This window comes from Rattus rattus, chromosome 9 (assembly GCF_011064425.1).
Source record: "Rattus rattus isolate New Zealand chromosome 9, Rrattus_CSIRO_v1, whole genome shotgun sequence".
NCBI classification, from domain to species: Eukaryota; Metazoa; Chordata; class Mammalia; order Rodentia; family Muridae; genus Rattus; species Rattus rattus.
In genome coordinates this window covers 59932505-59960096 of record NC_046162.1, presented here as the reverse complement: position 1 = coordinate 59960096, position 27592 = coordinate 59932505, and the positions used below count along the sequence as shown (strand labels likewise).

Here is a 27592-nt window from a genome sequence, read left to right as displayed (position 1 = left end):
TCCCTCCACCCAATCCTGAGTGCTCCCTCCACCCAATCCCAAGTGCTCCCTCCACCCAATCCTGAATGCTCCCTCCACTCCTCCACCCAATCCTGAGTGCTCCCTCCACCCAATCCTGAGTGCTCCCTCCACCCAATCCTTAGTGCTCCCCCCACCCAATCCTGAGTGATCCCTCCACCCAATCCTGAGTGCCCCTCCACCCAATCCTGAGTGCTCCTCCACCCAATCCCAAGTGCTCCTCTCCACCCAATCCTGAGTGCTCCTCCACCCAATCCCAAGTGCTCCCTCCACCCAATCCTGAGTGTTCCCTCCACCCAATCCTGAGGCTCCTCCACCCAATCCTGAGTGCTCCCTCCACCCAATCCTGAGTGCTCCTCCACCCCAATCCTGAGGCTCCTCCACCCCAATCCTTAGTGCTCCCTCCACCCCAATCCTGAGTGCTCCCTCCACCCAATCCTTAGTGCTCCCTCCACCCAATCCTTAGTGCTCCCTCCACCCAATCCTTAGTGCTCCCTCCACCCAATCCTTAGTGCTCCTCCACCCAATCCTTAGTGCCCCTTCCCCAATCCTGAGTGCTCCCTTCCCCAATCCTGAGTGCTCCCTTCGCCCAATCTGATGCTCCTTCACCCAATCCTGAGGCTCCCTCCACCCAATCCTTAGTGCTCCCTTCACCCAATCCTGAGTGCTCCCTCCACCCAATCCTGAGTGCTCTCTCCACCCAATCCTGAGTGCTCCCTCCACCCAATCCTGAGTGCTCCCTTCACCCCACCCCTCAACTCCAAATAAACATGCCAGACAGAAGCCTCTATCAGCTCTTTCATAGGGTGGCCCCTTATCACGCACATGCCCTTTCTGTCTGCTTTAGTCTTTGGCAGTCTCTGAGGGAAGGTGGGAAGCAGGGAGGTGCAGCCCTAATTCTTGGGTAAACTGGACAGATGGGCCCATAGATGCTCTTTCTCTCTTTCATCTTGTGCTGCCACCTGTCCTTCGTGGCTCTGGCCTTATCTCTTCTCACCCAGGGTGTGACACCTCCTCACCTGCCCTCGGCCCCTAACAGAAGCTACATAGCTATATTCTCCCATTGTTCCCTTTGGAGCCTGTGAGCCCTCCTCACCCTGCCCCAAGGCAGTTCAGTCAAGATGGGCGAGCCAAGGCAGTGGTTAAGGGATCTGAGTCAGACAGGTGCAGTTCAGGTTTAGCTGGGGAACCTAGAAGTTCACTAATCTGGGGGGTATATAGCAGGTTAATAATAGTAGCCACCTCACGGTGCTGTTGTGGGGTCTAAAAAAGATATTACGTGCAAGATGTCTGGCACACAGGGTGCCCTCAGTAAATAGACTTTACCACTAGAGAGACAGGGTCTGCGCCTGGAGAGATGGCTCCACAGTTGGGAGCACTAGCTGCTCTTCTAGAGGACCCAGGTTCAGTTCCTAGAGCTCACAGAACAACTCATGCCAGTTCTAAGGGATCTGATGCCCTCTTCTGGTCTCTGTGGGCCACACATGTGGTATATACTTACACACACACACACACACACACACACACACACACACACACACACACATACACACACACAGACTCAAACACATAAAATAAAAAATGATTATAATACTTTTAAATTTATTTTTATTTATTGGTGTTTGCATGCATGTATGTCTGTGTGAGGAGGTCAGATTCATTGGAACTGGAGTTACAGACAGTTGTGAGCTGCCATGTGGGTGCTGGGAATTGAACCCAGGTCCTCTGGAAGAGCAATCAGTGCTCTTAACCATTAAATCATCTCTCTACCCCAGCCCTCCCAATAGTAATACTTTAAAAGGAAAGAAAAACAGAGCCAGGGGGTGGTGGCACATGGCTTTTGTCCCAGCACTCAGGATACAGAGGCAGGTGGATCTCTGTGAGCCAGAGGCCAGCTTGGTCTATGGAGTAAGTCCTAAGACAGCCAGAGCTATACAGAGAAACCCTGTCTCAAAAGGACAAGGTTGTGGGGAGAGGAAGACGAAGAAGAGGAGGAGGAGGAGGAAGAGGAAGAGGAAGAAGAAGAAGAAAGAAGAAAGAAAGAAAGAAAGAAGGAAGGAAGGAAGGAAAGAAAGAAAGAAAGAAAGAAAGAAAGAAAGAAAGAAAGAAAGAAAGAAAGGATCTCACATAGCCCAAGCTGGCCTTGAACATCCAAAACTGGCTTTGAACTTCTAATCCTGCCTCTTCCAAATGCTGGAACTATAGGCATTTGCTACCACATTGGGTTTTATATGCTGGTAGGGATCAAATGCAGAAGTTCATGCATTCTAGGCAAGCAACAATCCAGCTAAGCTATAGTCCCTGACTCAGAGAAGCTTCTAAGATTTTTTTCTAGCTTTCCTTGGTCTTAGAGGCAAACCCACTGCCTTGCTCTTGGACAAGAGCAATTTTCTCCTCTCGGAATGTCACTAGACTCAGTCACTAGGTCTGGGGAGGGTGAGTCGAGGTGGTATTAAGTATGGTTGTTGTGCGTGCTTGCATGCGTGTATACGTACGTGTGTGTCACCGCGCGCATGCGCGTGCTAGCCTGTGATGTTTATAGTTAGAGAAGCAAAGTGCAACCCCACACTTGCCCATGCCTATGTATAACAGAGTCCTGGCTTGGCTGGCACAGTGTAGCTCAGCCGGGGACAGCTGGGAAGGCTGGGTCAAGCAGGACAGGCCACAGCAGGCCTAGCATCCTGGCTTGGGACACACATTAGCCCGGAATCTCAGCAGTCCGAGATCCCAGAGGCTGTATATCACAGAGGTTTAACCAGTCGTGTGGCACATACTTGTCTGCTCTCTTGAGCCATGTCCCTGTCCAGTCTGTCATAAATTGCACTGAGATTTTAAAATATCCCTGTCCCCATTGAGCTCTTCCTGGGCAGCTAAGAAAGCCTCATCCCTTTGAGGTCTCCACCTGGCCCCTGACACCTGGGCCACCTCCTCTAACTCTGGCATCTGCGACCTCCTTCCGGTCCCCTACCAGAGAGTGGAGAAGAGTTTGGAGGAGGCAGAAGAGCTACAGGGTCTGCCATCTAGAGGCGAGAAGGGGCTAAATGTTGGTGGAGGAACTGGGAACCTCACAAAGTGGTGGGAGTGACCTCCAGTGTCTTCTATGGGGAGAGCAGGATTCTGGGTTCCTGGCAAATCTACCAGGGGCAACTCAGATGCTTCCTGCATTTGGAAAAGTGGTGTAGCCCCTCTCAGAGTAGCCGCCTCTTAACTCTCAGATAGAGGCCCACCAGGCCACTTGGAATGGACAAGCAGCAGCAGCACCCTGCACCCAGGACAGGAGCTTCAAATTTTCAGGCATCTGTGGCTATACAAGGGTCAAGCCCATGGTGTATTAAGTTAATAGGGTAGGGATAACAGAACAACACAAAAGGAACAACAGAAACGGATTGTCTCACAGATCTGGATTCTCAAGGCTGGTTTTGTTAAAGCCCGTAATAGGGGAATCTGCCCCATGTCACTTCCCTAAATTGCAGTGGATGTCTGGTAATCTTGGGGACCCCACAGCTTGTAGGTACCTTGGCTGAACTGTGTATCTATCCTCTCATGAACCTGTGTGCACGTCTGTGACACGATCCCCTTCGTATACTGGACTCACCCGTTGTGTGACCGTTCCTAGGGACACAAAAACAAATGTCTGTTCACCTTAGATAGGGCACAAATCCAAGACAGACCAAAGACGTCACTCCACCCAAGTTTAGCTGCGTGATCCAGTGAGGTTATTGGAGTTACCTATAGATGTACGGGCAGCTGCATCACTGAGAAGCCATTCCCAGCATGGACAATGGCTTAGGAGGACGGCATCACTGGAGCTCCCTGGGATGATGGGAGAGCCTCCTCTTCCCAGAACTGTACAGCCGCTATATCTTGGGTGGGTGGGGAGCCTGGTGAGTCTTGAAGTTTTAGAAGAGCCCTGTAATTTTTTTCAGCTTTCTCTGACACTGGTACCTTACTCTTCATCCAGTAACCTTAGCTCCCAACATGATTACTTCCTAATGCATCGCATTTGGGGACAGAGACGTGACTTAACATAGAGCAAGTCTCAGACACTCAGCGGTGGTTGGAGATATGAGCAGAATAGCACATTCCCTGTGTCAGGACTTTGCTGTGACATGCACATGGGATAGCTCCCCACAGTGAACAGAGACCTTTGGCGTGGTCTCACCCATCACAACTGACGCGCAGGCCGGAGCTGAGACCGAAGTGTGAACCTTCAGTCAACGCCTACTCTAAGCTAGGTCACTTTCCCACCCACCCACAGCCCCCACAGGAGTAATGCCAGACACATTTTGTAGGGATCACCGTCTACTCCAACAACAAACGGCTCAGGGATAACATTCAGGGAATGCATGCAGGTTCACGGCCATGGACTTGGGTAATACATTTCCTCTTCAGGTGGACCCCACTGATAGCCATTTGCTCCTGTGCATTCGCTTGGCTGAGCTGGTGTGCAGAATGAACGTGAGACTAACTAAGGACTTGGGAAATGACCTTGAGGGAGAAGTATTAGCTTTCTCCAGTTGCCATCATAAAGCACTGCAAGACAGAGGCTTAAACAACGGAAATGTATTGTATCTTAGTTCTGGAGCTAACAGGCTGAGGGGTCACGATGTCACAGGACAGGCAGTGGCAATGGTGGCTTCTCTTCTCTTATTATTTTCTTTAATTAATAATTAATTAATAGGCAGGGTGAGATGTACCCTACATTTGTCCTCAAACTCTCTGTGTAGCTAAAAATAACCTTGAACTTCTCACCCTTCCGAGTGCTGGGATTGTAGATATGTGCCACCATGCTTGGTCCATGTAGTGTCGGGGATCAAACCCAGGACCTCCCTCGTGCTAGGTAAGCAACTCCATCCAACTGAGCTACGTCCCAACCTTTTACTCTTATTTAAAAATATTTTTTAAATAATTTACTTATTCTTATTTCATGTACATTGCTGATTTGACAACATGCATGTCTGGGTGAGGGTGTTGGATCCCCGGGAACAGGAGTTACAGACAGTTGTGAGCTGCCACATGGGTGCTGGGAATTAAACCCGGTCCTCTGGAAGAGCAGACAGTGCTCTTACCCACTGAGCCGTCCCTCTAGCCCCTCTACTCTCTCTGTCTCTCTTTTTTTTTAAAGACAACATTTTGTCATGTAGCCCAGGCTAGCTTCCAGCTCCTGATTCTCCTGCCTAGACCTCCACTGAGGCCGGGATAACAGGTGTGTGTTATAGACAGACTCAGGGATGGTTTCTTCTGAAATAGCCTTGTTCAAATTCTCCATCTCATAAAGAAAGACAGCATTTGGGTTTGCAGCTGACTGCTACGCTGTCATTTTAATTTAGTGGCCTCTTTAAAGGTCCTTTATCCAAATACAGTCGCATTGTGGTATACTTAAGGGCCAGGGCTTCAACAGGAATGGAACAGGACCACATAGTCCATCTATAAAGAGAGAAATGGACTCAGTCACGCTTTTCCCCAAACCTTGGGGTTGTTCAAGTCTGCCCTCAGGAAGTCTCCCAGTGAAGTGAGCCAGGGAACATAAACACACACACACAGACATACACACGCACACATGCCGACACAGGCATACATACATTTGCACACAGAGACAAACACATATACACATACCCATGTGTTGTACACATGTATTCTCTCTCGCATGCATGAGCATGCGCAAGCACACTCATAAGGACACACACACACACACACACACACACACACACACACAAAACACACCAGGAAGGAGGTGAATATTACAAGCTCCGTCTGAGAGATTTGGCAACCAACTCCAAAGGAGAAACAGAAGCAGAAATGTGAAAGAACCAGAGAAATGAGTTAGTGGGGAAGGCTATCTGCAAAGGGAACAGTTGCCTGTACGAAGGACACGAGTGACCAGGTTGGGGCCATGTGTGGATACTGTGTTCTGCAGACCCAGGTCTCAACCAGGTTGGCAGCCGTGGCCCCAGCTCGGGTGACCAAGATAATTGGGGCATCTCAAGCCATGCGGGATGGGGTTGGGGTGGCTTTGCAGGCTGTCTTTACTGGTGAATGTCACCCTGCTGGGTATAGAGCACAAGATGGTTGGGTTTCTGGCTAGAGGGCTGTTGTGTCTCCAGTAAGTGCCACATGCCTATCTGTCTGTCACAGTAGTATTGTCAGCTTCTGCCTGGAGGCTCGAGAAGAGGACTCAGCTTCCCAAAGTGTGACTCCATTGGCCCGATGCTGTGTTTCCCCAGTGTCATCTTGTCTCCAAGTCCCCATCTCTGCCTCTGAGATTTGCTCTCAGGCGCTGGGACCTTGTGTTCAACCGGCTTCCAGTGCGCAGTTGCTTCTAACCCCTTTCCTACTGATCCTATATTTTAATGTTACTCTGCCTGAAACGTGCCTCCCCCCATCATGTTTCCTCTTCACATTTTGGCTGAGGGGTGTATTTAGAACTTAGGCTGGGTCACCTGGGATGCACACCAGCACTTCCAGATTTCAAACCTCTCCTGTTTTTTGTTTTCTGTGTGTTCCCAACCACCCAGACACCGTGTATCTGTCTCCCTCTCTATCTGCGCAGGTATGAAACGGCCACTGAGCCCACCCCCGTCAGGTGAGAAGGAGCCCCCCACAACTGCTGCATCTGAGTGCCCCCCTCACTCTCCAGAATCCTCGAAGCCTAAGCGGGAAAGGAAACGACCCTCCTACACACTGTGCGATGTCTGCAACATCCAGCTGAACTCTGCCGCTCAGGCCCAGGTGCATTGTGGGGGACGCGCCCACCAGCGAAGGCTTCGGCAGCTCAGCCTGGGCAAGACCTCCACAGGGCCAGGTCAGTGTGGAGTGGCGCTGAGCCTCGCACCCGTCCTATAAACTGGCATTGGGTCCCTTTAAGGGACCTTGGGTCTGTGGCTTCCCTCTGTGGTGCTGTCAGGTTTTATTTTAAAACCTGGTAACGTAGCACGGTGGTATGGCGCCTGCCTGGCATGGCCTCTGGATTCCAGAAAACCAAAGAAAGTTTTGTTTTGCTTCTGGGCAGCTTTCCATGGGAATCTCTTGGGCTGTGAGAGTCTTGGGTCTCCCCTGGAGGTCTCTTCAGTTCTAGGAGCTCTCTCTGTTGGAGGTGTGTTGTGATTAGGACATTTATAACATTTCTCTGGCCTGCAGGGTATTCCATACTCCTGCTTTTCAGAACATCGTTGCATAGCGCTCCAACCGAGGAACAACAGGAGCTTCCTGTGGCAGCTGGACTCTCAGCCAGGATTTCTGCCTCTCCCAGCCTGGGGTGACTTTGCACGGAGAAGGGTAGGGGCTGGGGGAGGGGGATTGGCTGTCAGTGCTGTAGGGGCTTCTGGCTACAGTGCAGTGTTCTGGGAGAAATGGGTGAATGCTTCTGTGAGGGCGATGCTTGTTGACAGACACGTGGGGGTCACGAGCTGCAGGCTGGCAAGGGAGGCAGATCCACAGAAGCCTAGGAGGGAGAGGCAGGAGGCATTCGTACCCCATATCCTGGGGGTGGCTTCAGGAAACCCACCTTGCACCCCTGCAGGGTAGTTTTGCCAGAGGCTACCCTGAACCTTGAGAGTGCCTAGTCTTTGGATGACATTTATACAGTGTCCCCTGAGCATGACGGAAGTTGAGACACACCCCCAGGGACACAAAGGCCTCAGAGGGAGGGAGAGTGATGGCCATGACAGGTGAGGGGCATTTCAGGCTGTCATTGTGTCCTTAGCAAGTGACAGGAAGACTCTCTTATCAGCATTAACTCCTTAAAGGAGGCACTTAGAGTTGGATTCTCAAGGTTGTGACTGAGCAAATCTTATGGATGGCGGTTTCTGGAGCATGTAGGATGGGGGGTGGGAATTGTGGAGGAGGGGTTAAAAAGTCTTCTATTTAAGCTGGGGGGGGTTGGTGCATGCTTGTCATCAGGAGGCTGTAAATTCAAGGCCAGCCTGGTTTACATAGCAAGATTTTTTTAAAGTCCTACATTTATCCATCAAATATTACTCATTAAATATAATTTTTTATCTATGACGCTCAGGCCGCTGTTCGGGGGCTCACATTTTCAAGGCTTTCAAATGTTCCCCCCTCCAAAAAAAAAAAAAAGCTATCTAAATAACTCTATGTAAAGACACGCTTATTCTCAGGTAATGAAAGCAAAACAAATGCCAAGAACCCAGAAGACAGCTGAGTCTATTGACGAAGGCCAGTAATCCCAGTTATTCCAAAGGCTGAGGAGAGAAGATCTCAGACTCAAGGCCAGCCTGGGCTATGGAGAGGCTTCAAATACAACCCGGGCAACTTAGTGAGTCCTGTCTCCACAGTAAACGTAGCAAAGATTAGGGATGTGGGTCAGACGTAGAGCTCTTACCCAGCTTGCATGAGGCTCCAAGTTCAATCCCTAGTACCAGAGGGGAAAAATATAGGGATGGGGGGAGCTATCAGTAGAGGGGACAGTGAGTGAGGCAATGGGAGAACCCAGAGAAACTCAAGAACTGTGACACCGATGTTGGATCCCAAAGGAATAAGGGTGTCATGAGCAGAGCCACAGCGAGAGCTGGTACAGGACCGAAAGCTCCTGGCCTCCTCCTGGGCAGTGGGTAGTGAGCCTTGTGTAGGGTATAGACTGAGCTTGGTTGAGGTAAGCTGGTATCCCTTACAGGGCAGGGGCCTTCCTGCCAGGTTAGCCTTTGACCTTTGGGTCTCATGGCAGCATTGCGAGCAGGAGTTTTTGCCCTTTCAGATGTCCCTAGCAAAGGACAAAAGTGAAACTTAGGGATACGTGGTTAAGAGAGTGATCGGGTAAGAAACCAGTTTCTGGAGGCTTTCGTGTAGCGGAACCATCGAGGCTTGGTGACAAATGCAGTTTAGGGACCAAGGAAGAGGGAGGAGGCATGGATGGATTCAGCTAGGCAGGCTCTTGGAGAGATGGGGGTGGGCTGGGGGAGATGGACATTTCAGATGTTAGAAAGAGGTATGGAAATGGGAAAGGGTCAGGGTTGGTGGGGTTGGTTTGAGAGATCACCAAATTAGGAGTCACCAGGAAACGTGATGATTAGCTCTCCACTCTAGATTGTTAACTACTAGGCCAATTAAGTCACTATGTATCCAGGGTGTGTCAAGAAATCAGAGGCCATAGGCAGACCCAGTGGGAGCCCAGTGCAAAATGCTGAGAAACCTAGGAGGAATGCTTGCTGTCTGCTCCTGGTCCCCTGTAGCTGGGCAGGGGAGGCAGATAAGGAACCAGACCTTCCCATAGGCCATGCTGAGAGGTATGACCAGCATCTCACCATCCCGTTGTAGGTGGGAGAGAGTGACCGCTGCACTTAGGGTCAGAACGCAAAGCCTTGGATTTCTAGTGTGACTCTGTGTGGTTCAGAAGCCCCGGTGGGAGAAGCTGCCATCTATGTTGCTCTGGTTAATTCTGGGCCTTCGCTGGGCCCTGGGCCCCAGGTACATCCAGCCCTCCTGGATAGGGAGATACTAGCCAGCAGCCGCCCAAGGTGGAAGTCAGTTGGGAAAAGAAAACCCGTGGGAGTCCTGCTAAAACTGTTTCCGGTCTGGTGTAAGACTGGGCTGGGGCCGCTGGAGCACCCTAGGGCAATGGAGAGATCCTCACCTAGTTCAGGGAAGCTTTGGGGGTGTATGGGGTGCGTGTGTGCAAGGAACCCTTACTGAGTTCCTTAATCCCTTGGGATGCCACACCACACATGGAGACCTGAGGCCTCTTTGTCTCTTGTAGCCAGGAGCCAGTTCCCTGGGAGCTGTCACTTTGATTAGGGGTCCTGCGGGTCTGGAAGCTTCCATAGTGACAGACAGTCACAGGCGGTAAAGCCAGGACCCTCTCCTTCCTGTTCTCCTTCCTGAGGTAGTATATAAGGAGGAGCTACAGAGGCGGGCGTGGGGGACGACCCTTCCCTCCTAGAGCTTCCTCTCTTAGCTTAGGTCAGAGGCCTCCTTCCTCAGCCACACCCAGCTTCTGGAGTTCTCAGAGCCAAACCTGAGATACACTTCACTCTACCTCCCGGTACTTCCCGGAGGCTCCTGCCAACAGGAGGCCCTGTCAGACTGAAGGAGTGCGTCTTGGGCTATCCTTTTCTTCTTTACCCTCCTCTCTGGGGAGGGGGCTGTGGGCACTAGGAACCCCCAGCAGTGCGGTTAAATCCAGCAACCCTACTCACTACACCCTAAACTACTTGAATCCATTCTTCGACATTTGCAGACAGGAAAGTGGAGGCACAGTTTCCTGGCTCTAATCCAGATGTTGGGGGCAGCACAGGGAGTTGGGAGATCTGCGTGAGGAGCTGTGACCTTCTGCTGTCATTGCTATAGAGCCAAACTGGTCACAAAGCTCTCAGACACCCAGCAGGAAGCCCCCCACCCCACCCTGACCAGGCAGATGATGATGGTCAGCCCTCACTTTACACACCGGACTGTGGGGGCTCAGAGAGAATAACATCCCCAAAGCCAGACAGCTGGGTTTTGACTCCAGGTGTCTGACCTCCTACCCTGGCTAAAGAGAGTAGCCAGTATATAAGGAGAGGTTGGCATATGCCTTTTATTCCAACGTTTGGGAGGCAAGAGCAAGTGCAACAGGATTTTACTAGGAGTTCAAGGCCTGTAGAGAGTTTCAGGGTAGCCAGATCAATATAGCAAAACCATGGGGGAAAAGAGAGAGAGACAGAGAGAGAGGTCCACAGTGTTTATGAATGGGAAAGGGGGTTGACCTGAGAAAGTGGGCTCAGCAAGATGATTTTACAGGTACTCATGACCTCTGACCATATGACCTATGTTCTGTGTTATCTCTAGCATACTGGTCATGCCCGCCTTTAATCCCAGCACTCGGGAGGCAGAGGCAGGTTGATCTCTGTGAGTTCGAGGCCAGCCTGGTCTATAGACTGAGTTCTAGGACAGCCAGAGAGCTACACAGTGAAACCTTGGGTCAAAATAGATAGATAGATAGAGAGATAGATAGATAGATAGATAGATAGATAGATAGATAGGCTCAGTGGTTAAGAGCACTGGCTGCTCTTCCAGAGGTCCTGAGTTCAATTCCCAGGAACCACATGGTGGCTCACAACCATCTGTCATGGGTTCTGATGCCCTCTTCTGGTGTGTCTGAAGACAGCTACAGTGTACTCATTTACATAAAACAAATAAGTCGTTAAAAACAAACAAACAAAGAAATGAAAGAAAAGGAAGGAGGGGACGCACCAGTTGTCTCCTGTCCCTGTAGTTGGCTAAAGAAGGGGAGCTTCCTAAAGCCAGCCACATACTCGGCCGCTGGGCTAATTTAGAGTGAGCCGAGACCCTCTCCCTCACCCTCCATTGCAGCAGACACCTGAAAGGACAGGAAGAGACTTCAGCTCTGTCCTACTGAAATGGCTCGAGGAACCGTGGGTGAAGGTAGACACTGGGAAGGACTGGCAAACAGAGAGAGGTCGGGTTTTAAAGGCATCCAAGACAAAGATGGCTGCAGTTGTGGCAGTCAGACTTGAGTCTTCCGTACTCCCCACCAACATGCTAGAGATCCCCAAGCCCTCTATCTCTTCTCCAAACTTTGAGGCCTCTGGCTGTACTCTAGACCCTGGAAACCAAGGACGTGGGTCATGCATGAGTCACTGGCTTGATGAGTGAGTGCTCCTAAGTCCACTGCTCCCTACAGATGGATTAATTTCAGTCCCTCCAGGAGGCTCCGGAAGCTCTCTTCCTGTCCTTCCCATCAGCATCTTTCTGGGCTGCTGATTCCTCCTCACTGAGCTCCCCCACCCCCACCCCATCATCCTGAGACCTTCAGGTACAAGCTTCAAAGAAGCAATACCCCCCCAAGACCCTCCCCCAGCCCAGCCAGTGCCTTCTATACCCCCTCCTTGGGTGACAGCAGACAGAAGTACCCTACATTCTCCCAAGGCAGCCAAACATCCCCTTCCCCCAGGTGAGACCTGCCTTCCCCGCCGAGACCACCCAGAGAGGCAAGGCTGTCTGGGTAGAGAATTAGGGGGCTTAGTTTAGGTGTCTGCCTGGAAGAAGACAGAGCTTCCGTGTCTCTGGGCTTGAGTTTCTCCCACCCCCACCAACCCCTCTGCACAAACAACTCCTTCCTCTCAGAGTTCCAAGAAGCAGCCTCTGTCAGCTCCTCCCTAGACCTGCTCGGGGGTGCAGGTATTGGTTGCCCTGAGATTACTGGTTATTATCTGGTGGAGACAGAATGCTTAAGGGGTGGGGGCCTGCACTGGGCACAGACAGGGTTTGGAATTCGAGACTAGATCCCAGCTGCGGCCTGACTGTCTCCCCTTTCCCCACCCCCTCCGCCCCTGCGCAGCCACCAGGTGCTCAGGTGAGTGGAGAGCCAGCTTTTCAGCACCCAGGAAGGGGAGGAAGGAGCAACGGTGGAGAGAAGAGGTGGGGACCCTGAACCCCAGATGGGTATCAGACGTTCTAGCTGATCTGGCAGAGCCCTCCCCACTTCCTTCCTGGCATTGCGGGAGGTAACAGGTCTAAGGGGCTAACCTGGGCTCCCTCTCTACCTCTGTCACTTCTCTGAGCCTGTGTTCCCTTCAGTAAAAGCAGGTGACTATAAGGTGATGTCCAGGAGAGGAAGAAGACAGGTGGTCTAAACAGACTTCAGCAAGCCCAGAGCAGGGGAGCTTTCCAGTGCAGGGGTGAGGTGTGTGAGGGCAGTACCTGTCTCAGGAGGTCTTTGTGGACAAAGTCAGCCTTTTGTTTCAGCAGAAGAGGCAGGAGACCGGGAGCCTGGGGCACAGGATGGGGGGGTGGTGAGTAGGTCACACTCCACTCTCCACTCTCCGTCCCTGGTTTCCACAGTCCCTCGCACTCCCAGCTTGGCAAAGATCCCACTCTGCTCCATCCCCCTGTGGTTGGGATTCAGAAATCAGGGATCGGGCACCCCTTTTTTCAGGCAAAGGGGATCTGGGCTTTCCAGGCTAACCGGAGTCCCTCCCTCCCTCAAGCCCTCCCCTCCTGTCCCTCTCACCCCCTTCTCTCTGTCACTCTGGCTGGGTTTGCTCCTGCTCTGCGCTCTGCTCTGTGGTGTCTCCAAAGGCTGAGAATGCTCTTGGGTGAGTACTGAGGGCGCCTGAGCTGGCGAGTGGGGACAGGTCTCAGAGGCTTCAGGGAAAGGGTCACCGTCTGTCCCATCCTAAGCTTTCCTTCTTATTAGTGGCCCCCCAGAGACTCTGCTGGGGACCCGAGGTCAGTAGACTCACCCCAGTCCTATGCAGCCTGGACTGCAGCTGAGAACAAAGGGTAAGGAGGGGGAAGGACATCTGGAGAGTCTGCCCTGAGGACTCAGGGTGCTGCACATCTGGGTAAATTGTGTGTGCGGTGGGAACCTAAGCTAAAGACTCCTCATGGGAAATCTTACCCTCACCTCCTCTAACGCCAGGGGAGGGGAGGTGGATGGAGCTGAAGAGCTGTTACCTCCTTGGTGGAGAGAAGGTAGATGGTACCAGAAGGCTCCTAGGCGAGCCGCAGCCTGGACCCCGGGGGGCGGGGGGCAGACCAGCACCTTTACCTGTGTCCCTACCCCTACACACCTCCTCACATAGGGTCTTGTCAGGCCTTTTGTTTTTGTTTCTCTCCTCCCTCCTCACCCCAGCTCCTTCAAAGCCTTGCTGTATCCTAGGCTGGCTTTGAACTTACTCTGCAGCCTAGGACAGCCTCAAATTAGCCATCCTGTCTGGGCCACAAAGTCCTAGGCTTATAGGCAGGCACCGCTACACTTGGCTCGCCTGGTCGTTTTTGTTTTGTTTTTGTAGGGAGGCAGCTTTCAGAGGTTTCTGGAAACCTCTCCCAGGGACAAGGGTCTGGAGGCAGAGGGTCTAAGGGGGCGTAGTGAAGCTTTCTCGCTACTGGGCTTTGAGGTTTCTCTACCTTGTACAGGATCTGAAACATCGGTATAGCTTCAGATAGCCCAGAAGTGACGGAGAGGTTCCAGGGAAGGGGAGGAGGAGCCCTGGGCCATACATAGAATCCTCCTGAGGAGCATAGTGGGCAAATGTTGGGTCTCAGTTCAATGTCCCCCTGCCCCCATTGCCACTCTCCATCGCCCCCCCTTAGGCCCTCCCTCTGGGTTTTCATTTTTTTTCTTTGCAGGTTAAAGAAATGACTAGCAAATATTAGTCATGCACACTAATGGTTTCGTGACATTTTCGAACTTGATTATAATGTACGTTGGTAGTATTCTTCCCCCATCCTCCTCCTGTGTCCCCTCCTGCTGATCCCTTTCCTCTTCCCAGATAACCCCCCAACTACTCCCACGTTTTGATGTTCTCTTTTGGTGAGTCAGTGAGTTTTATTAAGGTTTCTTGCAGGAGTGTGCATTCAGGACAGGTTATTGACAGTGCTGTGGGCACCTTACCCATGGCCACACCACTAAAGAAAATGCCTCCTCCTCCCTTAGGATGAACTGTTTATAGACACCCACGGAGGTACAGGGCCTCGCCTCTGAGTTTTTATTTTATTTGTGATAGAAACAGCATTGTTCTGTTGATATGTGTGTGCACATGCATGTGCCCTGTGTGCATGTTTGGTCGTGTGATCTCGAGTCAGATGCATCTGGTTTTATGAGGAAATGTGTGCATGCACTTGTCCTGGGCGGTGATCTCAGGGCGTTCTCTTCATTCTTAGTCAAGGTATGCGACATCCAGCTCATGTGAACCGTGTCTAGTGTTTCAGACATCTGTGTCCACTGGTCTGTCCTTCTACGTGTACATGCAGGCTCACACCGGGTCCCTGAGGGGGTGTGTGTCACTGCATGGGCATCACGCACTAGACCCTAGACTTGGTTTCACCGTGGGGAGATGTACGTGCACAAGTGCCTTGGTATCTATGTCTAGCACTGTCCGTGTGGGTGACTGTGAGTCGTGGGGTGGGCGTCAATCTTTTCTCATTATGGCACAACTACAAAATGTGGTTTCCTTGGACCCTTGCTATCGGGTGGCAGCCAGGGTGACGTTACGATGCTTCAGCACTCCTGCCCCAACCTGGGCTGGAGGCACAGGGAGAGCTGCCTCTCCATGCAGACGGAATGGCTTGCTCTCTGTGTGCCCACAGCCAACAACTTGTCTTTTCTCGGGGCAACTATTCAGTGGGTTGGATCAGGCTGTGGACTTTGGCCAGGGCTGCGACTTCTCCGAGACACTTGGAGACGGGAGGGGGGGACACCCTTTAAAATCCTACCAAGGAAAACACCCATCCTACACGTTTGAGGAGAACCTTGACCTGTGGGACTCTCTGGGGCAACAGGAGTGTCTGCTTGACCTGAATACAGTTAAGAGAGCAGGCAGTCACCCAGGCACGTGTGCACGTGCCAAGGCTCACGCTCCATTCCAGAGCTCAAGTTGAATGTCAGAGGCAGACAGCAAATCACCCAGGGGCGAGGGGGCTTGGGCATCAAAATCACCATATTCTCTAGCCCTTGTGTGGAGAATGCTGCACCTAATTGTGAGGAGACTGGAAGGCATGTCTGGGTGACTATGTGTTGACGGGAGAGACAGGGCCACCAAATGCATTGGTATCCCCTGGTTCTACAGAAGCAAACCCAACCCTTCTTCACTACCTGTTATAGTCCCCAGTTCCATTTCTGTACCGTCCTTCCTCCCCTAATTACAAACCCATTTCTCAGATGAAGAGACTGAGGTTCCTAATAAATCTCCAAGGCAGAATTAAATAGCTATCCCAGGTGTCTCTGAACTCTAGTCCCCAAGGTCTTGGGAGACAGCCAGACATTTCTGAATCTGGACCTCCTGTGCCTTATACCCTGTCAGCTTCCAGGTAGGTGAACAAATTCTTGTTGGCAAGGCACAGATGTACTTCCCCATGTAAAAATTCACTACAAAATCTGCCCCCCTCACCACTGGTATTTGGCGTCCCATCTGTTTCTCTCACCCCAGAGTCCTCCTAGGTCCAACGTTGAGAACTCTGGGAGCCTGCACCCTCCAGTGTTCTACCTGTCGGTCTCATCCCTGTGAGCTCTCCTAGGAACCTATATATTCAATATTTGCAATAATTGAATAGACTCCTGTTCCTTTTGCTCCCCGTGGTCTGACCACAGTGGCTCCTGCTGCAGCATGTGGCAGTGGGAAATGACCAGGATGTGCAGAAGGTATTGAACTGGAGTCGCAGGAGGTGGGGCACTGCCTGAGCCCCAAGTGGCGCCCTCTGCTGGTGCCTTTTTTCTCCTGTTAGCACTAGTGGCTGCTGTCATTCAGCAGAGCTCAAGGAGACCTTGGCCAGAGTGTCTGCCACCCAAGATGGTGTCTCCATGAGGGTGTTCAGTCCTAGAGCTTCTTGGAAAAGGGTCAGAGTCGGGGCCTGTGTAGGTGTGTTGGGGAACACACTGATGGGTTCCGACCTTCCCCTGTCTCAATACTCTGAAGATGCCCACAGGGTACAAAGAAACCCTGTCTGATCAGGTCCTGCCCTGCTGAGAGTCTGAGACCTCCTGGTGAGGTCCCAAGGATGGGAACTATATGAGTCTGGGGAAGAGACTGGGTTTACATAATCTGTGGATAGGAGGATGGGGAGACCAGCACACACGGCCACACAGCAGCCTTCAGACCATGGAGGCGGCAGTGGATCCCACTAGTTTGTGGAGGATATAGGACCCAGGGCTGCTCATACTTGGCCTCCCTGGTTAGCACTGATTCATATAACTCCGCTTATCTTCCCACCCCACCCCACCACCACAGGCTGGCTCCTACAAAGGCGACATAGGGTTTTGTAGATTTATAACAACTTGTTTGCTGGAACTTTCTGGGATGCCACCCATGTTTTCCGTGTTAGCCAGGCCATGTGGGCTACTGAGTACTTAAATGTGGCTAGTGTCCACTGAATCAGTTTTTGGTTTGTTTTGGACTGGATTCTAATGGTCCAAGGACTGCTGTCTGGAACTGTTTCAAACTGGCCTTCACCTCCCCAGGTTCCTTCATTGAAAACATCTCAGAGTACTTATTTGGTCCTGTTGTAGGACGGGGTGGGACCGAGGTTTTAGAAATATGTGAAGCATTTGACAGACTTCCAGGAGAGCACCTGTCATATTGATCTTGGTCTTACACTTGTCCCCCATTCTCACATCCTTTGGGTGGTGGGCAGGCTGAAATCTTGGAATCACAGGCTTTTGGGAAGCAAAGACGAGGAAGGAAGTGATTTCCACCCCCTAACAAGTGCCAAAGTCCATCTGCTGCACACACACACACACACACACACACACACACACACACACACACACACACACACACACTCAGCTTTTTAAAATTCTCCAAATTTTGGGATATACTTTTTAGAAACCAGGCACATTGCCCTATCTGGGGTTTATACATAAAGAAGTTATTGGCCTGGGAAGGTAGCTTGACTGGTAGAGCACTTGCCTTGCGTGCTGCGAGCCCTGGGTTTGAGCACACATAGCATGCACAGAGCTGGACGTGGTGGCACACGGCTGTAATCAGGAGCTAGGGGTAGGAGAATAAGAAGTTCAAGGCCATCCTCTTTGTAGTGCATTTGAGGCCAGCCTGGTGTACACAAGACCCTGCCTCAAAGGCAGAAAAAGAAGAGAGAAGCCAGTTGTCTTGCCTGCCCTTGGGGAATGTATGGGAGAGAGGGAAGGCAGATGGAAGAAAGAGACGTGAAGGAACTGAACCAGAAACAGAGCTACAACATGTAGGGGGTGGCCTGGAGGGGACAGCAGGGGCAGTGATGGAAAACGGCAGGGCTTCTGGGGTAAAGTCATTCAGTTGCAGATACACAGAGAACTCCAGCACACAGGAAGTAGCCTCGGACTGGAGGCCAGTTACCAGCCCAGCTGTGGAGGTCAGGGTAGCAGAGGGGGTGTCTGAGACGTTGATCCTTGTGGGAGGGAGTGGGGGAAGCTGATCAAGGAGAGAGGAAGAGTGGGGATTTAGGCTCAGGGGAAAGTTCCAAGTGATGAGGGTATGCTTAGGACTGTTCAGGGACCTGGGTTCAATTTCCAGATAGGCAGGCAGGCAGGCAGGCAGACAGACATAGTAACGACTTCAGCAGCTTTATAATAGCCTGTTTGGGGATGGCTGGATGGGATAAACAGGAGTACTAAGAATACTGGGGGAGGTTCTTGGCGAGGTGCCTGACTTAAGCAGTAAAGTCCCACTGAAGAGGCAAAAGCACAGCCTAATAGGTATGAGCTGGCTGTTCTCAGGCTGTAGGGGAACTGTGCAGAGACAGAACTGTGCAGAGACAGAAAGACTCCTGCTGTGAGAGCCTGACCTGGGCTGAGGCAGGCTGGACTGAGGTGATGCGTGATGCGTTTGCAGTGTGGCCTATGGCTGAGGAGGATGAGTGTCCTGATTGTACATCAGCCGATTGCTGCTCGAGAAACCTTGGGCAAATGACTTAGTCCAATGCCTCGGTTTCCCCCGCCCACAGTCAGTAATAATCTTGGTCTCCTCGGGGAATCGTGTACAGTCTCAACCCAAGGCCTGGCTCGGTTTTTACTGGTTGGATAAACGATAGTTGCTGCTGGTCCTGCTGCTGTGGGCACAAGAGGAGAGGACAAACTTCACATCGTTAGGAGGTACGGAGGTTGGCAGGCCTGACCCAACTGGACCTGACCTTCAGATCTCAGAGGCTCCTCTTGGGGATGCAGAGTCAACCAGCTAATCGTACTCACTGCAGCCCAGTCCAAAGCCTGTCCTCACTCTGTAGCCCATTCCTGGGACCTTTCCCACGGCCTCATGCCCGCATGCCAGTGCCATGAATGTGAACCAGCGCCTGTGTGCGCATGACAGGTAAAAGCAGATGGCCTTGAAATGCTCAGCTCTATATTGATGATATAGGTATCTGTGGGCTTTGAGGACAACATCCCGTGAGTTAGACATCCGGGAGGTCTGTGTTGTAGCCCTGAGTCAGCTACAAAATACTCAGGAGCCCTGAGAACCACATCTGTCTTCAGGACTTGATTTGGGCTAAAAGTCACTACTGTGTTCTTAGCTACTACAGCAGACTTTGCCAACTAGTATCTTCCTTGTCCTGGAGGGAGGGAGGCCCTTGGGAGGAGTCTGGGGGTTCCTTACCTCTTCCCGGTGTGCCTCACTGCATGACTCTGTACTCTCCTCCCCATCGAGTCTATCCCATCCCTGCGGACAGCATAAGCCCCCATTCCCCTTTAACACCGGTCCCTTGTCTTCTTCATCTCTGATCTCCTAGAGCAGAGCTTGGGCTAAGCTGGATAGATGGTTCCCCCTTAGCTCGGTGGGCCGTCTCTCTCTCTCTTGCCTCCCCACCAGCTTCCCTATCTTAGGGAATTGCTTTGTGGGTGAGGGAAGCAGGGAGGTGGCCAGCATTTAGAGAGGGTCTTGGGTCCCCTGTCCCGAGGGCAGGTATGGTGCCCGCTGGGAAGCCTCCAACGCCACCAAGTGCAAGCAGTACTTCAGTGAGCAGTGGGAAAAGGTGTTGCCCTGTTTGGATCTTGACTACAAGCAGAAGCTGATGCTCTTCTCTCTAGAATGTCGCCAGACCCCAGTGCACAACAAGCACACCAAAGCCAAGAATGTTTTCATGGTGGGCACCGAAAACTTCCAGGCTTTGGAAGTCAGCCGGGACCAGCCCACGCTGGAAGACCCTGCTGAGGGTGAGGGACCTACCGTAGCCTGGCAACCACTCCCAACTTTAGGGTTGTCAAGATGGAGCAGACCCGGCCAAAGTGGTTGTGTCGGACATGTATACTACGTGACTGACTATAGAGGACAGTGCAACTGGAGCCACAGAGAGTCAACCTGTGTCAGGCACTGATGGACACAGAGCACGGTGAATACTGCAGCCCCAGGAGGGTGAGGGACATGCAGGTAGGTGGCAGCCAGAGGGAAGGGGAGGACAAAGAACGGGGGAGACGCTGAGCCACCTGGGAAAAGCTCCCGTATGCTAGGCCCTCGGGTAGTAACCAGCATACTTCATTCATATCTCCACCATACCAGACCTTCACCAAGTGCTGCCTACAGGCCGGGCACTGGGCCAGCCACATTGAGTACAGCAGTGAAGAAGCCAGGCCTGGCCCTTCTCATTGGGTGAATGCAGACATGTTTCTCACTCCCTGGGCCAGAGGTTGCCAGCTGGTTCTTGGGCCGTGGCTGACTTACATTGGGTTTGATGAGCTTTTACTGTGATATATATATATGTGCGTCAAGACCAGTCTCCAGTTCACTATGTAGCTAAAGATAACCTTGGCTTTCTGATCCTCCTGCTGTACTCTCCCAATTGCTGCGATTATATATATATATTCATATTCCAGAGCTTGGAGTTTCTATAATTTCCCATTTTTAATCTCCTGCAAGCTCTAAGCCACCCACGTGGCTCCTGGAGTTGCACATGGCACCCTAGATTCAGCTGTGTGAGTCCTGGGGTATGTGGCTGGAGGTGGGGGAAAAGTTGGATTAATTCTATAGAGACAAACAGCACATATTGGGACCCTTATTGGCCAGGAATGACTAGTGAATGTCTTTTGTTGAGTCCCTGAGCCACTGGGTGAACCCCCCTGCCCCTTGCCCCTGAATAAAATACCCTGCAGGTATGAGAGCTGATAAAAACTGAAATTTGACAGGTAAAGTGACTTACCCAAGGTAACACAGTCAATAAGTGGCAAAGAGTCTGGCTGGCCCCAAGCTTGTGTTCTTCTAGCAACCTGGAACTGCCTGCCTCCCACGCCCCTAGCCTGTACGACAAGCCTAACTCTGTCTTTTTTAATCCCTGGCTGTCCCAGGTGGCCATTGCCAGTATCTTGCACACAGAGGCCTGCCAGCTCCTGAAGGCATCCCTGTATGTGAGGCTTGTGTTAGGTGAGACCAGGGACTGGGCAGAGTCCCATAGTCTGGCCCTGTTTGCCACTTCGGTGTCCCCATGGGATAGCCAGCCTGAGACTATTTTCCTGGGCAGGGTGAAGCTACAGGGGAAGTGAGGATACTGATTGCCAACTCCCCAACATCCTATGGGTCTTTGGCATATCTGCACCCAAACTGGCTTGACTCAGTTCAAGCCTCCCCAGTGACTGCCTGGAGAGTGTCAGCCTGCAGCTCAGAGCCACTTGCCCACTGCTTATGAATCTGCACCGTTTCCCTGTCTGGACAGACCCAAAGCCCCATGCCTATCTGGGTGAATATGAGAGCACATCGGATGCCTTGTTCCGTCTGCATGGTTTGTCTCAGTCCCCAAGCTCCCTGCAGCCTTGGACTTTGAAGCTATTGACTTGACAGGTCCCCTGCCAATACCTTGGGGCTCCCTGTTGCTTGTTGTAAAAGCAGTGGCCGAGGCTTGGCCTTGCTTGGTGCGCTCTTTGGGAGTCACATCCCTTGCCTCATTGGTCTCGGCCCTGTGCCAGTTCACCTTCCTATGAAGCCTTCACTCACTGCTGCTGGACGCTACAGTGCAGAAGCTTCCCTGGTCCTGCAGCACAAAGAGCCGGACCTGATCTTGCTGCAACCGGTGGTGTTGGCAGCCCCACAAGCTCAGCTCCGCTCTGGGCGCGCGCGCGGCTCCAAGGCTTCCCGAATGAACAGGAGATCTCCGACCCGGACCTCAACGCGAGCGGGCAAACGCCTCACCTACCACTGTGTGGAACTGCTTGGGCTACTCGCAGTCTGCGAGGCTTGGAGCGCCACCGAAAGGCTTTCCCGGACTCCATGCGAAGCCGGCTGTCGGACTCCTTCCCCAGACGCTCGCTAGATGCGATAGCCGCTTTGGCGGCGATCTTAGATCCCTGCCGCTACCCGCAAGCTCCTGAAGAACTGTGAGTGCACGGCGAGGGGGCGCTGCGGGTGCTCCGTGGTGCGCCAGCGCATATGGGGACTTGGTGCTCTTGGAGCCTTGGGCGCCCCTGCGGGCGCGCATTCCGAGCTGCACGAGCTCTTTCCCCGACTTTCGCGTCCTACCCTCCCTGACCTTGGTGCTGCCTGTGGGTGCAGAGCTGCTGGTCAAGGTGGGCTGCAGCCGCAAGCTGCGGTCGTGGGGACAAAGACGGGCCTTGGCCAGACGTGCGATGGCTAGGTGCTGAAGATCTCAATGGATGCCTCTATCCCCCTCCCTCAGCTGCATGAGTTTGAGTCTACATTGGTCTTGGAGTTCTCAGAGAGTGGGTGCGAGAGGGACCTCTTGGTTGGTGCTTCTCCTGAGAGTGACCTTCCCTTGCCTTAGCTAGCGGGGATGGGGGTGGGGGGATTGAAGGGTGCAGACATGCAGCCTTAATCATACTACAGCCAAGCTAACCACTAACTGCTCTCCTCTACTCATCACCAAGCCAGACCCCTGGCCTATGAGGAAAGAGCCTGGGCAAGTAGGTTGAAGTGCTAACTAAGATCTGGGCAGAGTCCCCCTAACTCCCCACTACCACCCTATGGCCGGCCTGGCCTTTCAGAGTTTTCCTTTCCCCTGCTGGATCCTTCCCTTAGGTTTCCAGTTTCCGTTAAAGAAGGAAGGTTGGGCCTTAGAGAACAGAGGCGAAGGAGAGTAGATTCCTGAGCATTTCCTTGCCCCGTGCTTTGCAGTGTCTTTTTCCCCTCCAAGATGGTAAACCCAGTCACAGCATTTGCTTCTGACACAGCACAATACAGTCTGCGCACAAACTGACAGGTTAAAGCACACAATGATTCCAGGGAGGTAGCGGTGCCCTCCGTCAGCGCTCCCCCTCCCATCTGCCTGCTGGCTTCCCTTCCTGTTTATGGTTGTGTTTCTATTTAACATCTACAGATGCTAAATAAACCCATCTGATATTTCAGGGGGTTAACACCCAAGGATTGAAAGGGACCTCTTTTGGTTTTGCACTTACAGGACCCAAGTGAGTCTCCAATAACCAGGATTTCTTTCTGCTTTTATTTTTCCCTTCCCGTCCTTGAAACCTGGTTTGTCTATTTCTGGCCCCTTTCTGCCTCTGTGTCACACTGTTAAGACCAAAGACTACAAAACCACAGTGTCGTTCCTGTGAGTCCTGAGGACTGGCTTGGGGTCTCACCCTGGATGCTGGATGGGGTACATCTTCCGGGAAGCAGCCAGTACCTCACCAAATGTCACCCAATTCTTCAGAATGCTGTGGGTTTCTTGTTAATTTTGTGGGACATTTTAGATTCATTCTGTACATGTGATGCTTTGCCCACATGCATGTACAGGCACCACGCATGTGCCTGATGCCTGATTCCTGAAGCAGGCATTGGGTCCCCTGTAAATGGAGTTACAGTTGCGAGCTGCCATGTGGGTGCCGGGAATCAAACCCGGGTCCAATGCTCTGCCACTGTGCTATCTCTCCAGCCCTATGCTCTGTGAGTGGCATGGAACCGGAAGTGAGAAAGGGACAAATAGTGAGAAAGTAAAGAGTTGGCCTTTCCCTGCACTCCTGGGTTTGGCGCTTTGGGATCAAGTGGGACAAGTAGTGTGTCATGCTGCCACCATGGTTTTGTGTATGTCAATCCTGACTCCTCTGACCCCTCTCTTGGCTGGACTCCCTTTGGTGTCTGTTTGGGCCACTGTGCTGACCCTGTCAGTGAGAGGGGTCACTCTTCCACTTAGGAGGCTTGACCTGTGGACTCTCTGACTCTGCTTCCCCAACTGAGTTGAGCTGGTGCGGTTACAAAGAGAGAGAGCCAGGAGTTGCTGCTCTGCCCTTTTGTTCTGGCAGCAGTGGTGGGAGAGCCCGGTGGCTCCTCATTTCAGACCTTGCCCTTCTTCCTCCTGCAGCAGGCCCGGCCTCCAGCGCTCCCAGCCCCTTGCTGGCCTCCCTGACCCTGCCCACCCGGCCTCTGCAACCCCCGCTGGACTTGAAGCACTTACTCGCCTTCCACCTCAATGGCACCACCCCGCTCAGTCTCTTCCCCAACTTCAGCACGGTATGGGGCTGGGCAGGAGGGTGGGGGCATGCGAAAGGTTTGGGGGTGGGCAAGAAGAGTGACTCGGCTGGCCCTAGGTGCTACCATATAGGGACCCAGAACCCAGCTGTCTCCTACCTAGAGATGAAGATGATGTCACCCCTACCCCACCATCATAACCGCCTGGAGATGTTTTGTTTTTACAGATGATCCATGTGTGTCTGTGTGCACTTGAGTTGGGGGTCAAGGATTATATTATTTCTGTATTTATGTGTGAGTCAGCATGTGTTCACATGCGTGGGTGCACATGGGTGCATGTGCTGCAGCAGCAGCCAGAGGAGGTCATTGGACGCCCTCTGCGGTCTCTCCTTGAGCCTGGAGCTCCTGTTTTCTCAGCAAGGCTGGAGACAAGTGTTGAGGTTTGGTCTGTTGCCGTGTATTGTAAGGCTAAATACTGACCACGGTCGCCCTCAGGGAGGAAGAGAAAATCCTCACACACACCAAGTGATGCTATGTGACCTTGCTCCTTGATTTAAAACTGTTGGTTGAATAAAGATGCCGACAGCCTAGAGCTGGGCAGAAGAGAGGTAAGTGGGGCTTTAGTTCCCCGGGTTGGAGTCTGAGGAGGACCATGAGAGAGGGAGAAGAAGGTGGAGAAGGAAGAACAAGGAGGAGAGGGGAGAGGCGCCAGGAGAGGAGATGGACTATGAGCACACGGCCAGGAGAAACAGCATGTATTTGGAGAACACCGGTGGAGAGGTAGCCAGGCCAGCAGTCAGAAGAGTAGATGAGGGGTTAGCCCCCAGTGACTGTCAAAGCCAAGTCAGATAACCATGGTCTGAGTCTCATTTATTTGTAAGCTTGTCGGGGATGCGTTTAAGTTGGTTCTACTACAGATCAGCACGACCCAGCGATCTTCCTGTCGTCATTCACACTGGGCTGAGGTTACAGACTTGCATAAGGGCACCTGGGTGGTGATGTGGGTGCTGGGATCCGAACTCTGTTCCTCATGATTGCAGGGGTGGTCTCCCAACTGCTGAGCTATAGCTCCATACCTTAGTCATGTCTCTGTCTCGGAGCTCGTGTACCTACCTGGAGGTCTGTGTGTTATGTGTGGGTATGAGTTCGTGTGTTATTTGTGAAGATGTGTGTGTGCGTGCATGTGCCTAGGGATTACACTGTGTGTGCGTGTGCATGTGCGTGTGTGTGTGTGCGTGTGTGTGTGTGAATCTGAGGGGTTTGGGATCTGTATGTACTCTGAGCATGTGTGTGTGTGGGCGCATGTGTGTGCATGCGTGTGTGTGTATGTGTGTGTGTGTGTGTGTGTGTGTGTGTGTGTGTGTGTGTGTGTGTGTGTGTGTGTGTGTGTGTGTGTGTGGGTGTGAGTGTGCGTGTGTGTGTGTGTGTGTGTGTGTGTGTGAATGCAGGGGTTTGGGATTTGTATGTACTCTGTGAGTGTGTGTGTGTGTGTTTGTGTGTGTGTGTGTGTGTGTGAATCCGTGCTGGGTATGGATGTACTTTAGGTGAGAGTCTATCTGTGGTTGCATAGTGTCTGTGTGTGTCTGAGAGTGACTTTCTACTTGTCTGTGAGTCTATAACTGCTGCTGAGCATATGTGCTTGGGTCTGTATATTTCTCTCCTGTGCCTGGACTCATTTGTGATGTGGGGGGGGGCACAAACATTAGGAGTACTCCATGAGGTGTCAGGAGCATCACCCCTTAAATCTCAAAAACCCAATGAAATCACGGATGAACTCCACCACTCTGTCCTCAGGGGACTATGTCACATGCCATCCCAATAACCCGGAGAGGTCTCCCTCCTTTTATCCCCTCTTCCAGGGTTGTACAGAGGTCCTGAGAAGTATGAGACATTTGGGAATGGGCCTGTGAGCTTCAGCCCCTACTGTCATTTACAGATGTGGTCACTACCCACAGGGGTGGTCTCTCAAAGGCAGGTGACACTTCTCTTGGCCCAGTGTAAAGACCTCCCTCTGGAATCCTGATGATGGGCTGACTCTCCCTTGGGCCCTGCCTAGCTTGTAACCTCTGCCCTCAGGGCAGTCTCTAGAGCATGTTCCCTCTCTGCCTCAGGTTTCTTCCCATGGGAAGGTTTGGAAAGTTCCTTTTGACTAAACCAGACAACTTCTCCTTTGAATCCAACAACCTAGGCTTCGAACACACAGCATGGTGGCATCTGTAGTGCCAGCATTCTGGAGACTAAGGAATGTGTATTAATGACAACCTGGGCTACATAGTGAGTTAAAGGCCAGCCTGAGCTACATATCGAGATTGTATTTGCAAAAAAAAAAAAACAGAATAAACCCCCAAAACTTAGGCCCTTGAGAAAAAAACAGAAGAAAGAAAGAAAGAAAGAAAGAAAGAAAGAAAGAAAGAAAGAAGGAAGAAAGAGAAGAAAGAGAGAGAGAGAGAGGAAGGAGAGGAGGGAGGGAGGGAGGGAAAGAAAGAAAGGCTAAAGTGGCTTTGGGAGATAGTGAAATGGGTAGAGTTTGCCTAGCATGCACAACACCCCAAGTTTGATTCCCAGCACTGTATAAATCAGATATGGTAGCACATGTCTTTAATCCCAGTGCTTGGGAGGTAGAGGCAAGAAGGAGAATTTAAGGTCACCCTCACCTACATAGTGACTTTATCTCAAAGGAAAAGAAAGAGTGGAAAGAAGGAAGAAAGACAAAAAGAAAGAAGGACAGACAGACTATTGCATTGTGCTACATGCCTATAATCCCAACACTTGGAAGCTAAGGCAGGAAGACAGGGCTTCTAAGGCCAGCCTGAGCTAAGGGAGACCTTGTCTCAAAATAGATAAATCAACAAACAGAGAACAAAAAATGAACAAAACATTAATTAGGAAAAGAAAGAAAACAGGTTCATGGGGTGGAGAGACAGCTCAGTGGTTAAGAGCACTGACTGGAGCTGGAGAGACGGCTCAGTGGTTAAAAGCACTGACTCCTCTTCCAGAGGTCCTGAGTTCAATTCCCAACAACCACATGGTGGCTCACAACCATCTGTAATGAGACCTGATGCCCTCTTCCAGTGTGTCTCCTGAGTTCAAAAATCAATCTTAAAAAAAAAAGGGGGGTTGGGGATTTAGCCAGTGGTAACCTCATGGTGGCCCCAGCTCCAAAAAAAAAAAAAAAAAAAAAAAGCATTGATTGCCATCTGAGTTCAAATCCCAGCAACCTCATGGTGGCTCACAACCATCTGTAATGGGATCTGATGCCCTCTTCTGGTGTGTCTGAAGACAGTGACAGTGTACTTATATATAATAAATAAATCTTTAAAAAAAGAAAAGAAAAAAGAAAACACATTCATATCGCAAGCCTCAGGCCTCCCTGTGCTGTCCTGCTTGGCCACCTGCCTCCCTGCCCACAGGTTCCCCACTGCTTAGCAGACATCAGTCTTTGGGACAGTGGCAGAGGTGGTAAGGTAGGGCTTCTTGCCCCCACCAGCATGTCCAAGTACAAAATCTGAGTTAGGAGAAAGGAAATCCTACCAAAAATGTCTTCTGTCCCTTCCTTGCTGCGGTCTGTGCTCAACCTTTGGTCACAATAGAAAACAAAACCCCAAAACTAAGACCGGAAGGATAGCAGGGAGATGCCAAGGTGATTCTGTGTCAGGCCAGGGCCCTAAGCACACAGGTCACCCTGGTCCTCCCCTTGGCACCTAACAGATTACATCTTGTCAGGGTTAGAGCGTGAGAGGGATTGCTGGGAAGCCGATCACATTTTGAACTGCACCTTCCTTGAGCAT

At 51.7% G+C, this 27592-nt stretch overlaps 1 protein-coding gene across 1 annotated transcript in view; it reads left to right on the top strand.

Moving 5' to 3' along the window:
- The window catches only part of Znf385c (zinc finger protein 385C), a 41383-nt gene that overhangs the window by 9108 nt on the left and 4683 nt on the right, over positions 1 to 27592 (top strand). The window contains exons 2-3 of the mRNA XM_032912998.1: positions 6569 to 6820; positions 23701 to 23846. Coding sequence (XP_032768889.1) covers positions 6571 to 6820; positions 23701 to 23846 — 396 coding nt within the window. The 5' untranslated portion in view covers positions 6569 to 6570. The remainder of the gene's footprint in view (positions 1 to 6568; positions 6821 to 23700; positions 23847 to 27592) is intronic.